Source organism: Anastrepha ludens, chromosome 4, assembly GCF_028408465.1.
Source record: "Anastrepha ludens isolate Willacy chromosome 4, idAnaLude1.1, whole genome shotgun sequence".
Taxonomy (NCBI): Eukaryota; Metazoa; Arthropoda; class Insecta; order Diptera; family Tephritidae; genus Anastrepha; species Anastrepha ludens.
This window is the reverse complement of record NC_071500.1, coordinates 59,421,300-59,436,064: the sequence shown is the minus strand read 5'-3', so window position 1 is coordinate 59,436,064 and position 14,765 is coordinate 59,421,300. Positions and strand designations below refer to the sequence as shown.

General features: G+C 37.0%; 1 protein-coding gene across 2 annotated transcripts; it reads right to left on the bottom strand.

Moving 5' to 3' along the window:
• Window positions 1–1,426: 1,426 nt before the first annotated feature.
• Window positions 1,427–8,206, bottom strand: LOC128862533 (serine-rich adhesin for platelets). Of its 2 annotated transcripts, XM_054101216.1 has the most exons (6): window positions 7,596–8,206; window positions 7,396–7,533; window positions 7,077–7,290; window positions 3,424–7,017; window positions 2,363–2,840; window positions 1,427–2,296 (listed from the first exon to the last, which is right to left on the bottom strand). In XM_054101216.1, the coding sequence occupies exons 1-6, from the start codon at window positions 7,957–7,959 to the stop codon at window positions 1,595–1,597; spliced, it is 5,490 nt and encodes a 1,829-aa protein (XP_053957191.1). In that variant the 5' UTR covers window positions 7,960–8,206; the 3' UTR covers window positions 1,427–1,594. The 2 variants fall into 2 exon arrangements, with proteins under 2 accessions (XP_053957191.1, XP_053957190.1); XM_054101215.1 differs by having other exon boundaries at window positions 1,427–2,840.
• Between the last annotated feature and the right edge of the window lie 6,559 nt (window positions 8,207–14,765).

Here is a 14,765-nt window from a genome sequence, read left to right as displayed (position 1 = left end):
ATTAGAAAAATGTTTTTATTAATTTTGCTTTCACCAAGATTCGAACCAACGACCTCTCTGTGAATTCCGAATGGTAATCACGCACCAACCCATTCGGCTACGGCGGCCGCCACCCATTCGGCCCAAAAATATCAATAACTCAAATATAAAGTGCATACCAAACATTTTTCTGGATATTCTAACTAAAAACCATAGTATTAAGATGAAAAACTTGTGGAATTTTTTTAATTTTTGTGTAAAGTACGAAGCTTGGATTTATAAGCAGCTATTAATTTTCAATCATGTATATAATTTTAGTTCCCAATCTGCGATAATTATGGATAAACTCCCGAGGCACAGGGTGCAGAGAAAAATAAAAAAATCGTTCGTGGTCTTTAAAAATAGATATTAGCATGGATTATGGATGTTTGTGACTTGGCGTAATATTATCATTCATTTTGACTGCGACCAATAAATTCTTATTAGGTTTAGGCTTGCTCATCAACTATGGTGAAAAAGAAATTGTGAGGGAAATTTCGGCTGCCACGTCACTTGGGAGATTCAGCTGGATTCTGCACGATCATTTCATATGTGTATATATACTCACCCAATCAGTGGTTGTTTAGATAGCAACGAAGAAATATGTGCGAAAACTGTGTTGATTTTTATTCGTATATTACTAACACAATCGAATATCATTTCATATATATTCACACACTCGTCCAATCAGTCGTTTAATAGCAAAGAAGCAACATGAGCGAAGATCGTGTTAATTTTTTTTTTCGTATATCACTAAGCAATCTTATCGCCAGCCGAAATTTACACAATCATTTTACACATATTCACACACTCAATCAGTCATTGTTCAGACAGAAATGAATTGTCATTGATTGATTTTTTCGCGTTCCAACAGATCCCAAGTGACGTCAGCCCATCAGCTGATTCTACCAAATTCGGTCGATTTTGGGTAAGCCCGCCGTTGATCTGGGTGTTTTTGGCAGTGAGTGTTCTGCACTCTGTGGAATACATGTGTAGTTGGGGTCAGATATTTCGTATAGAGTGAGAGAAAAAGAGAATAAAGTGTCAAGTGAAAAACCCGAGTCATTCCGGTACGTAGAACCGGCTGACATGGGATTGTCAACTACTTAGCTCATTTTCCCCACCTACCTGGGAGAAGGAGTAATATTATTTAATTTCTGTGTTTCCTTTAAGTCTACCCAAAGTGTAAAAAAAGTGTAGTAACATGCTTCATATTTTGAAATGTACTTGTAAAACAGCCGTAAAGGCAGCTTAATGTTTTCAGACATGACGTGTTAATAGTGCAGAAAAGTTTTGGTCAGATTTTCAGAAGTGTAAGAAAATCGATTTGGTGATTTAACAAAACATAAATTTGTTATCGACATTGCTATCATAAGTTCATTTCCATTGACATATTACACGTATGGGGTATATTTTCAATATATTCTATGTATTGGTTCAATCTAAGGCGATTAAATGTATAGTACATCTTTAATTTAAATAAAGAACTCGTTTTACTAGTAATCCCACTAATTTACAAATATTATATATATTTTATTCATATATTTTAAAAATTTAGTAAAATACCCACTTATTTTTACGGTCCTTTATAACTGTACGGAACGGCCATATTTTGAGGGTTAGCGAATTTATCTAGATCAGCATTTGTTGTTTCAATGGGTTCTACCATGTGATACATAGGCAAATTTGGCGCAATAGAACTGGGTTGGGCTTGCTGAGCCATAAAGTTTTGAAATGGTCTATGCATACGTTGAACGGGTGTATTGAAATATTGTTGTACAACACCGGGCATATGTGGATTATTCGTGTGGGCTACCGCTGGAGGTACCAAGTAATTTTGATTATTTATTGGTTGGTGACAGTTTTGTATCATTGTAGATGCAAATCCACCCATAAATTGTTCTGATACAGAGGAACCCACTTTAGGAATTACTGTTGGAGGAACGCCGATTACCGGAATACGCGTGTGCTGTGCAACTCCACTATTTTGCGTCATAGAAGGGTGAGTTGTGGGCACAGGTAGTAATCCCATTGACATATTTGTACGGGCGCTAACAGGATCTTTTGGTGATTCCTGACGCTTCGGCAAGAAATGATTTGCTATCGCCGTTGATGAAATTATATGGATAGTGTTCCCCTTTATGCTGTTAGGTGACGTACTCGGTAATGCTGAGCTACCGATTTCTGTGTGGTGTATACTTTCGATTGGTGAATACATTTTATAGTTTATTTTAGGACTGCCAGCAGCTTGTTGCAATGCCGTTGTTGAAGGAATTGCCTTTGGTGAAATATTTTCAGTTCGATTCAATCGCGTGAATGTTGCGATGGGATCTTTTTTACTTACATGCAAATGTGGAGCTCCTGCACTAATTGGCGATTGCATGTACAATGGGGATTGAGAATCAGTATGTTGTGAAACTACATTAATATTGCTCGATGGTAAACATTTTTGATTAAGAAGACGAGGTGGAATTGGTCTTTCCATTTGTGAAACGTACATTGAATGTACAACTCCGTCAAAATGAAAATATAATAGAGGAGTTGGTGTATGAGTTCGTAAATAAATTGGCTGTTCCAAGCTTGGCGGCGCAAAGCCATTTGGAGGTGGCGGTGGAGCTTTCTTATCGGTGTCGGCCTTTTGCCTCTCCTTGCGAGCTTTATCTTCGATCAAATTATGACATGGTGGTGCTACGCCAAGTTTCTTTCTCAAACGTCTCATCTTTACACGTATTTTAGCTTCTATTACTTTACGGTCTTCTTCGTCACTATTATGGTTAGGGAAAACTCCATCTTCGAAGTTCACTTTCTTCTTCTTTGATGCTCTGTACAAAGTAAAAGAAAAATATATAAATGTGAAAAGTTTGTATATGTAAATACATACGTACATATACGAGATAAAAGTTTACTCACTACTCAAAAAAATTTCTCTATTCTTACATTATCGGAAACTATGTACTTCCGAGCACTTTTTGTATCTATGGCATTTTCTGTCCAGAACAACAAAAAATACCCCAAAGAAATATGTCAGGTTTCCGTGTCCTTTAAAAACTAATGGGATTTATTAATATTCCTCGAAAATCAATACCCTCGCTATTTTATTGTACTTAACTTGTGGAACAAGACAGTAGGTGGTAGCCACATAACAAAAAAGAATACTTAATATAGAATACGGGGAGAATCTGATTGGTGGGTAGTTATCATAATTCATAAATATATATAAATATAAATATATCTATATGTATATGCAAATAAAGTCTTGTAAAGAGACCTTTAAAGACCATAGACTTTCAGGTCGAAATTCTATGTTTACCCATGTCTTAGAATGCAAATCGAAAATTGATAAGGACTTCTGTCCCTACAAGGTGAACCAACCCAAAATATTATATAAGTGTTACATTTACTTACCCGACAAAAACATTTCGCAGGGAATTAGTTTCCTCATCCAAAGGTTTTAAAATGCTGCGTTTGCGTTTCTCAGAGTTAGAGCTTGCTGCTTCTTCTTTATCTTCTTGTTTGGAACTACCTTTTTTATTATGATTTTCATTTTCATTTGTATGTTCTGCTATATTGTTGGGAAGCAAGTCACTACATGGCACGATTTCAAGGACATTTCCTTTTTGTACTGCTACAGTAGCTTTTGGAAGTTCCTTAAGCAATGGTGATGGTTGATTTAAACCAAATGGCTGGGTACCAAATCGATTGTAATAGAAGTTCGTTGCATTCACGTTGACGTGGTGTGGCATTGAAGAAAATAATTCCGATTCATCATTACCTATAGTAGGTAAATTCGAATATGTGTGCTGGCTGATATTACTTTGTGGAACTGTTGCACCACTATTTGCCATTGGCACATATTGATTTGTGTAAAAGCTATTTGAATCACTTGGTAACGACATATACGTAGCGGGTCCATACTGCCCGTATTGACTGTAATCTTCGTAAGTCGTGATGTTATTACTTTCATTATGGCTAGATGACGGTCCATTGAGGACGATATTTATACGCGCATCCAAGGATATTCGACTTGGTGAATGATTAAAGTAATAAGAGGTATTGCTTTGGTGTGGGGAATGCTGTTTATAGAGTCTATGCTTTGGCGATAATGAACGATGCCTATCGCTTTCACGGGATTTAGTAGATGGTGAAACAGTTGTTTTCCTCGGAGAACGGGAAATAGAACGTAAACGTCTTACAGGTGATAAACTGCTTCGTTGTATATTACTTGGCGATAAATGAGGGTCTGTGGGTGGTGAAGGTGGTTTGAACGGCAAAGGCGACCGAGAGTATCGATCGGAGCGATGTCGAGGGTGGGGCGAAGAAGGTGACCGGGAGCGGGAGCGAGAATCGCGTCGAGGAGAGTGTTTCCGAGATCGCTCGTCTACATTTAAAATCGTTCGCCGTTTACGGGAATTGGGACTTATATCACCTGAGCGCCGACTAAGTGGTCGAATAACACTAGGGCTACGACTTCGACTACGCCGTTCATAATTTCTGCTGCGCGATTGTTTCAAAAAACCACCACGTCTTTGAGGAGATGCACAACGTCCGCTATTATTTCTTGAGGGACTCACAGACAGTGAACGTACTCTTTCTCGACGCGAACGAGATCTTGACTGCAGAGCATGATGTGTTGGCAATGGAGACCGACGGCGTTTCTGGTGATGAGCAGATGGCGGTTCTTTAGTCTCCATTATTGGCTTGACTATTGCAACTTCTTTCATTGGCTTTGATGGTTTTACTGCTGAATTCGTTTTTTCACAAGTTTCTATTGCTTGTTTGGTGATTTCCATCTCATTGTCTGCCTCGAATATAGCAGACGTTTTAGGTAATTTTACAGGTGATATAGTCAATTTAATTACTTCTCGGTTCGTGTCAAATATATTTGATACCTGGTTCTTATCATCTTTGTTTTGCAACTTTTGCATAGACTGCACAAACTGCCCTTTCGATAATGATACCGTTTGTAGTGATTCAATTGATGACTGTATTGGAGTATCCAACTCATTATCTTGTTTTTCTTTCTTTTCCGATTTGCTTATTGAGGTGCCCATAAACTTATTTAAAATTATATTTTTTTCATGCAAAAAAAGCTTTTCCATTTTGAGTAATTCGTCGCTTATTTCATCAGCTGAATCATAATTAGCACGCATCATTTGTATTCGTAATAAGTTAGCTTCAAGGTTTTCCAACTTCTTCAAATCTTTTACAACATTTGGTTTAGATTCTTCTTTCGGAGTTAATAACTGCTTTGTTTTCTCTTTATCCGGTGGCGCATTATTGTCATTATTGGTAGTTTCTATTGCGGTTTCATCGTTACAAGCAAAATGTGAAACATTGTTTTGAAGCATGTCAGTATCATTACTATCATCTGAAGCGGAATCACTTGAGCTCGTAGTACTGGATGATCCTGATGACGAAATACTTGTGTCAGATGTTGATGAGGACGATGAGGAATAAGAGGCGGATGATGCAGATAACGCCTCGTTTTCAATTTCATTTTCTTTCTCCGTTTTTATCTCAATATGCGTATCATTTCCATTCGACTCTTCAATTTTTATATTAGCATTCTCAACACTTTTAATGAATTGATTATATAATCGCTGCAATTCGTCTGTTTCTTGGTTGTCAATGTTTGCTTTAGGGGATTCTCTAGGCGTGTAACTTAACTTAGGTGATAACCGTTGTTGAGGGGGAGAATTTTTTGGAGTTGTACTTTGCATTTTTGAATTAGATTCGGAGTCTACACTATCGACCAAACTTGACGACGGACTAGATTTAATATTATGAACGTTTTTAGTATTTTTAGATAACTCTAATTGATTTATATTTTGAAATGCAGAGCTCATATCTAATTCTTCATCATCATTTTCCCAATTGTCCGAGTAGTCGTCGGTATCTGGGCTGCCATCCATAGCACATGTTGTAGAATTAGTAAGATTACTAGGAGAATCTTCCAATGAATCTTTTTTCAATACGAATATTTTATTCTTGCTAGATTTCACTTTTGTATTTATAGAACGTTTTTCGTTTCGCTGTTTTACATTGGGAGTTGTGCTGTGCAGAATTTTGGAATGTAAGGTTTTAGTAGCTGTCAATTCTTTTTCTCCTTTTGTATATTGTTTTCGAATATCCTTTTTAGTATCACTGAAAATATCTAATGGTGATTTGTCTTTCGATTTAGCACTAAAGGAAGATTTAGACACAAAACTAGTATCTATTAATTTATCATGTGATTTAACAATATTTAAGTGCAAACTGTTATTTGAAGGACTTAAAATCTTATTTAGCTTTGAAGATTTGCTTAAATTGATATTTTCTGCATGCTCTCGGGATTTTTGTAATAGCTTATCCTTAGTTGCCTGTATGGCTTCCAGTTTTAGCTCATCGTCTTCAAGTAGTTTGTCAATGCGATCTTGAATTTCTTGGAGCTTGTTTGTTATTTGTAAGTTCGATGAAGTGTTTGAAGTGACCTTAAAATCTATGGGTGGCGATTTGTGCTTCGGTGGAGTTAAACTTGCGAACATATCCAGTACCTGTGATCTAGCCGAGTTCCCGCTAGCTTTATCTACCAACTTCGAGTGTTCTGTTTTAGATTCTAAACGTTCTGAAATTGCTTTATCAGATTCATATAGTATAATAGAGCATTGCTTTGGAGTATCGCCATTTTTTGGCGTGCAATCCGAGTTTTCTGTTGCTTTGTTTACAACAGCACTTGTATATACCCTATTATCAGTTGTTAGAACGGCTGACTCGTGACTTGGAGAAATCATTTGATTCTTTACTGGCTGCAAGGTTTCACGGATTTTCCTGATTTTCTTCCTTTTACTTGATTTACGACTACTCTTTGGACTTGATTTATTGCTCTCTTCCCGCTCCTTCGACTTTTTATATTTTTTCTTTTTCTGAACACTGATCTCCGAACTATTCCTCTTGTATGTTACTACATCGTGCTCATGTAAATTGAATGCGTAAGATATAGATGGCTTTGTTTTGGTCCACCTAAATTAAGATTTGTTAATTACAAAGTAATTTTTATTGAAAATGTTTTCTAGACTTACAACAACTGAGAATATGGTACATTGTTATGTGGAGGTGATGAATGATTTGGTTCTTCTGCAGGTGCATGAAATGAGCCAGAAATATACTGGGAACGGTATCTCGAGAAACGTGTACGATTGTGAATAACAAAATTGTTGCCTCTATGGCGAAAATCAGTGCGGTAATTCCTCATAAATGGATTATATGAACGATAAGTTGTAGGATTATTTAAGTCTGAAAATCGACGAGAAAAATTAGGCGATGCATTAGACACTGCTGTAACAAAATTCAACTGTGGTAACATTGACAGTGACATAGCACTGCTAATGGGTCGCATACTTTCACATGTCTCGGCAGTAGGGTGCCTAGAATAGCTGTTATGTTCTTCGTGTTTACTTTTCTTGTTTTTAGTTTTTGTTATGACAGCATCTTTAATTTTTTCGGTTTTACATTCATCAAGGTTTACATTTTTGGGCTCTGTGTTGTAAAAAATATATATATATTTTGATATTTTAACAATTTAGCAAATCATTTCATACCTCGTTTATGAATTTTATGTTTCTTATGGTCCTTTTTTCTTGCAGTACTCTTGAGTAATGAGGCCTCAGACTTTTGCTCTTTTCTACGCTCCAATTCCTCCTTGCGTTTCATCGCGTCTATTTCGAGTATAGCCCGAACTTTCTCCGCGCATTTGTCGATCTCTTGTTTAGACGCAGATTTAGAGTGAGGTAAATAATGGGATGTATTGCATTTCATTTTTATTGCTTCCTCGGCTACTTTCGGTTTTGTTGTTTCAATGCCATGTGGAGGAGTTTTCACCTCACCTGGCTCTAAGCTGCTATCACCTTCCTCCATTAATAAATTTGTCTTGATACTGTCCTCTTTCCAGGTAAATACAGACATGCTTTTAATCGCGCAACTTATGTATTATATATAAACACAACGACGTTGTCGAATAAATCCAGCTTATCACTAATTACTTTTGTGATTTCATGTATTATATTGTAATACACACTTTGTTAGTTTATGCACTTATATTTTCAAAACTGAAATGTTATATCCTATTGAAAAATTATACTTCCAGCGTTTCCGATAATCTACCCAGAATGAAAACTCTTATATATCAAAATGCACATAAGGATAGATAAAATCGAAGTTTTTACTTTTGTGACAACTCTATGAAAATATCGATAACATACATGAAACCATTTGTAACTGTGCGGCTACATTGTCAATTTTTAATTATGATTCACAACATGATTCACTCTATTCTTCACGAAATTCGCCGCGGTCACAGTTGAGATATTCGTCACAATTGGTGTGTTTTGGTATTCTCAATACCAAAGTTCAATCCATCTCAATTAAGGGAAACACTGTGATCACTATACCACAAGGTTACAAGCCTGCGCAACTATTGAAAAACAAGACAAAAAGTTCTAAATTGAGCGTTTATTTGAATTTTCGAAAATGTCCCGGCTGTTTTAATTAAGCGATAGGATAATATTTTATTATTAATTTGTTCCCGTTGCACCATGCAGTTCAGAGTTAAAATCTACTCATAAGCATGTACTCCCCTACACAAATTATATTATTTTCCTTTAACTCACTATAAAAACCACTTTTATTTGGGGTTTTTTGACATGCACTTTAGCTAAATTAGCCTTACTGTTGAGAAATGTGGCCGCTTTGTTGACTGACAGTTAATTAACATTTATATACATTTAAGCATTTATATACTGTGACAAATCACGAATATTCGCAAAACAACTAGTAACAAAACCGAGTAAAGAAGATGCATGAATGCCAGATTGCAAGACCGCATCACAAATGTCGCCGCGAATAGCATTGCCAATGTCATCACAGGGGCTGCAACTGCCATCGCAGTTATCTCAAAACTCGTCGCAAATATCAGCGAAATGTTACAGATATCAGAAATTTTCGCGGAGTTTTCGTCTCAGATAAATATATATATATATATATATATGTATATGTATAGGGTCCACCATATAACTTTACGGAATTATAAATGCTATAAAAAAGAAACTACTCAATATTTTTCCAAACTGTTTTTTTTATTATGAAGTACAATCCTTCCGGTTAATGATAGAACACAACTTCATTCATATGGCTGCCTCGGCTACCATACCAAGGTCTTTACGCAAATTTCGTCTCAATGATGTCTCCGAAATGTCCAATTGTTGATAACGACGGTGAACTGATGCCCTGGGGATTCACGAACACTCTCGGCCACAGCAGCAATATTTTCGGGTGTACGCACGGTTTTTGGTCGGTCACGCGTTGTTTTGTCAATAAGCAACCCAGTTTCTCTTACTTTTTTCGCAAAGTAACGCACATACGCTTCATTCGGCGATTTTCTTCTTCCCATTGCCGTACGTAATTTTCGTACACATTCTGCAACATTACCATGATTTTCAAAGTAATGTCGCAATATTTCCCAGCGTTCTTTGAGCGTATACACAACCATTTTCGTTCAGCGGAAGAATAAAACTAATTTTCTGTCAAATCAGATGACAGCTAAGTGTTACCATTCTTCAAATAATACCTAGTTCAAATCCGTAACGATAGATGGCGGGCCCTGTATATATATATATAATATATAATTGGCGAGTGTCCCCTTTTTGAGTGTATGACCGAGCTTCTCTTCCTAATTGTGGTGTGCCTCTTGATGTTGTTCCACAAATGGAAGGACCTACAGTTTCAAGCCGACTCCGAACGGCAGATATTTCTTATGAGGAGTTTTTTCATGGCAGAAATGCACTCGGAGATTTGTCATTGCTTGCCGATGGATGACCGCTATTAGAAAAAAACTTTTTCTTCATTTTGGTGTTTCACCGAGATTCGAGCCCACGTTACTCTGAATTCCGAATGGTAGTCACAATTCAAGCCATTCGGCTACGGCGGCCGCCGTGTAAATGCGTAGCCGGAAAAGCGGGGCATACGTGTATCACAGCTGGAGGCACAAAAGGCACACATAATATCGCAAGCTGAAAACGATTGAGGCTGAAGTAGATGCAGAGAAAGCTCCAGTTCAAAACAACAACAAATCACTGAATAACTGCAGATAAAGTCGCTGCTTTGGTTGCCTCACTTAAAGGTTTCTCCGCCGAAGTATTGCAGGCAGTTCCAGAAGCCGATCGGGGTAACTGTGACACTCTAATAGCAGCTATAGAGAAACGTTATAGGAGTGACAACAGGCAACAGATATTTCAGATGGAACTGACGAGCTGCCAGAGGTCAAATGAGATGACATTGGAGAGAGATCAGCTGAAACTTAATGTCGATAGAAAGTCCTGTGGCTAAAAGAAAATAGCTTTAAAATTATTGATGAAGTTCCACCGTGAGAAAGTAATTCTACAATTGGCCAAGTGGCGGCCATCTGGGTATAACTAAAACGCTGGGGAAGATTAAGTAGCGGTGAATTGGAGAGAATGGATTCCAAATTGGTCTACTTCAGCAAGTTCCCAGAAGTGTGTGCTGTACTGCTGTACCAAACCAAGAGGCCAGACTCATTGCTAAGATTTTTATGCAGAACTGGGTGACGCGGTTTGAAGTTATATTCAGAACAAGGAAGAAACTTCGAGTCCAAAGTCCACGCACAACACCCTTTTATTCCCAATCAGATGGAATGGTTGAAAGATTAAATCGCGCTGTGGAGGACCACTTGCGAAAGGTAGTGGGACATGAAACTACTAGCCAAGCCCCCGCAAGGACCATCTTTAGAAGCGATGTCGGACTTGCGCGTGATGTAGCGTTCGAAAAAGGTGTCACTCCTGTAATGGACGAAGGTAGTTATTAAGAAATACTGCAGGGTGACATGAATGAATTACATAATCATGTGAGGTAACATACCCAGCTAATGAGTAATAAGATGAAGGATCGATTTGATCGAGCTATGAACTCTGAAGGATTAAGCGAAGGTACTTCTTTATAATCCACAAAGAAAGAAAGGGGTTTCCACAAAACTCGATTGGAGAGAGAGCGCAGTGCGAAACAATTGGCAATTGTGCAAAGCCCTATATTTTAAGGCTTTTTAAGAATTTTAGCGTATTCTGGAATCTAGTTTTCCACAGTTTATATGGATACACCTGCATGTGACCTATAAAGTCTATTCTATTCTGCTGAGCGAGAGAAGCTTATAAGCAGTTCCTTCGTCCGGCATTAGGAATTATTTCGCTTATCGCTGACAGATAGAATTTCGCCAGTGTTCAACGAATTTTTTCTACTCCCACTTTGTGAGAAATTCGTTAATGTGGCCTTTTATAAGTTCGCAGAACGGCTTAGGACCAATTAGAGGCGTGTTCGCCCCTTTTTTAGCTAGATGATCAGCCATTTCATTTCCTGCATATCCCTCCTGTCCAGGAACCCAACCTAATAGTACTGTATTGAAGTTTCCTAACGTGTTAAAAAGGTTCAGGCAGTAATTTACCATTTTTGAGGTGATTATTATCAACTTTTGCAACGGCTTTCAAATCCGCCTGATTATCTGAAAGTATGTATGGTAAATGTGGATTTTTCTCACTTTCCTACGCAGACATTTCCTTACACATACCTCGACGGCATCTATTTCATCCTGAAAGATTTTTGGGTAAAAAACCATGGAATCAATTTTTTGTCCTACCATTTTTTAATTTCGAACCATCAGTAAGTCATATCTGGGAGCCAGGTATGAAGTTGATAGAATTCTTTCTCCAGACTGTACGTTTGTAAATGAGAACTTGAAGTGAATGGGGTTGGATGATAGTGTATCAACCCCATGCAGAAAAATAGAATTATGTCGAAGACCTTTAAATATCCTATTCATATCCCTATTCTTTATTATACTAACCATAAGGCAAATAAAGTTTTATAGATTTGTGTAGACCCAAACAGTAAGGCTGATAGATTACCAGGTTTGACCATCAGCTATGCTGAAAAATCAGATTGAGCGAGTAACTTCACCTGCTACGTAACAGGGGACTCGGCAGCAGAATTTTGTCCGATCATTTCACACATATTTATAACCTCGTCCAATCACACGGTTCCACGGAGGCAGCTCTCTTAGCATTTTCGGAGTGGTATAATCCCAACCGGTGATTTCTTTTGATTTGGATGTTGTACCTTATTCTTAATGCTGCAAGCCCAATTACAATTAATAGGTTAACGGGATGAATATGTAAGGAGATTAGTAAGGCAGTGAGATATTTTTTGGGAATTCTGTGAGGCGATTACCTCAACCGCTGTTTTGTGAAAGATCCATAGTTAAGACATAGCTAAGGAGGGAGTTGATATTAAATTAGGTATCATAAAGACTGATGACATATACATTCGCTCCGGAGCACTGCACTCGATCTACAAGGTCGGCTGTATCGGACTTGAAACTGGATAAATATCTATATACTCAGAAACCATAAGATGGGCTGATCGTTACAAAGGGGAATAAGATCGCCCAGTGGTTCTACAGCAAGGCGGAGAATTAATTCTACTACACCGAGTTGTTGACAACATATGTGAATTACGTTGTAATCATAGCAAGAGGTAAATTTGAGAATGTCCCTTGCGATGTAGATGGTGACGAAAAGATGGTTTGCTCAGGTGGGTCTAAATATAAACTACTTCAAAACAGACATAATTGTCTTCACTAGAAGACCATTGCCAGGAATGAGAGAAATTACTATGAACGGAGTCGTTATTAAAATGGTCTAATAAGTTAAATACCTTGCCCGCTGGACGCCAAGCTTAACTTGGAAAAAAATGCAATAAAAGTGATTTTTCTCTATAGAGTTTCCACTATAACTAAGGCAAAACTTGACAAAATGTAAATTATTATACACAAGAAACAATATTACTTTTTATATAATCTATAATATAAAAATTAATCGCAAAATGTGTTGGTGAGCGCATAACTCAACAACGCATGGATCAATTTTACAATTCTTTTTTTATGTTCGTTGAAGTCCAAGGATGGTTTTTATGACGAGAAAAATTCGAATCATTTCCGGAGAAACCCTAACACAGCCCTTTTCTTTTTCCCATACAAATATTGCGCGTTTGTGTGTGTGTGCGCGCGCGTTTGTGTGTGTGTGCGCGCGCGTCCGTGTGTGTGTGTGGTTGTTCGCGTTGGAGGATCTAATGCGTTCACACAAAAGTGATAATATCGTGAACTCGACCAAATTGAAAAGTCAAAAAATATAAGAGCTATAGATTTGATTGGCCTCGCTATATCCTTTCTTTTGTTTTAGTTTCAGAACGCGACATAAATTACATCAGTTTTCACGTCGTTGCATCTGTCAAACAAAATGCGTTAAAAAGCATTTATTATCTTTAATGTTAATAATAATAATAATAGATAATTAATTATCTCTATGTTTTGTTATTGAAGAACCCACTTTATAAATATATGTCACCTTTAGGTTCCCACTATCCCTTTAGATTATTTTTCAATCAGGTTTGAACCTAAAGTTCCCCTCTTAGTTTGAAGCCCTCTGGCAGTCATCCTAGTCGGAGTTTTTAGTGGGTCCCAAAAGGGTGGCCAAAGTTCGTGGAAGCGAAGATACTTAGGTCACCTGAGCTGACCCTTTTCTTTAATTCCCCTGAACAGAACCGTCACCATGATGATAGGGCGGTGTGCGAGGGTCAGCAGAGTAAAAACGTCTTAAGGTCGAAATATAAACTGCCACATTCAAAATCTATTTGATAGAACGAAGTCTGTCGGGTCCGCTAGTTTAAAATAAAACAAAGGATTAAGAATCCAAATAGTTTCACTTTAGTTTTGAGAGATCTTTCAGTTTTAGCACTGATTTAGATTAGTTAAATTAACAATGCACATTTTTACATATTTTCCTCAATATTTCTATTAAAACACTTATAGGAATAATTAAATATAAATTAATAAAACGTATTTATGTACTTACGTATTTTTCACATTGCGTACTATTTCTACTACATACACTCTTTCCCTTTCTTCCTACTTCCGAAATGCAACAACAGATTAAGGGTTGTCAAAGTGCAGTTGCCACAGAAAGGATCTTCTATTCGTCATTTCCCCGCTCGCTATCTCTATGCTCGTTTAACTTAACGAAAAATTTGCATGCTAAAGCTACAACAAAGTTATCGAATAAGATTCGCCGCGGGCGAGTATGGGAAAATGGCGAATAGAAGATGCCTATTAGCTCTAAACCTGACAATGATGCATTTTTTATGGAGTGTCAAACTAATGTTTTGTGTTTGCTCCTAATGCAAAATTTTCGAAATACATTTGCTTACTTCAAAGACGTAAACAAAACGAAAATATTTTAAATTATCAAAACGCCAAATACATTTTTAGAAGCTGTAATAAAGTTTTAAGTTTTGTATTTTCTTGATGTTTTGATTTGTATGAAAGAGTTAATTCGAATTGCATTTTATTCTACAATATTCGATTTAATAAAACAGAATATTCAAAATTCTTACATGTGTCAATATATTCAGAATAAGAATTCAAATTTGTTAATTAAAGAATATAATTTGACAATTGAGGGTCGAGAATTCGTGATCCGTTCTGTATTCAAAAAAAAAAAAACTTTACAAAATTTGTTTTTTAGTTTTATTTATTGTATAATCGACATGGGCTAGTGATATAAGGGCTGATTGGGTGAAATAAAAATGTTCAATTTTACCGAGGCTACTCTTTACTCCAACTCTCCAAATCGAGGAACTCAACTCACATACTG

Bases quoted from the DNA above. Each gene is read 5' to 3' on its own strand.
- LOC128862533 (XM_054101215.1), bottom strand. From the start codon at position 7,959: ATGTCTGTATTTACCTGGAAAGAGGACAGTATCAAGACAAATTTATTA. The intron at 7,018-7,076 runs GTAAGTCTAGAA...ATCTTAATTTAG, and splicing joins GTACCATATTCTCAGTTGTT to GTGGACCAAAACAAAGCCAT. The intron at 2,841-3,423 runs GTAAGTAAATGT...TACTTTGTACAG, and splicing joins CTGCGAAATGTTTTTGTCGG to AGCATCAAAGAAGAAGAAAG.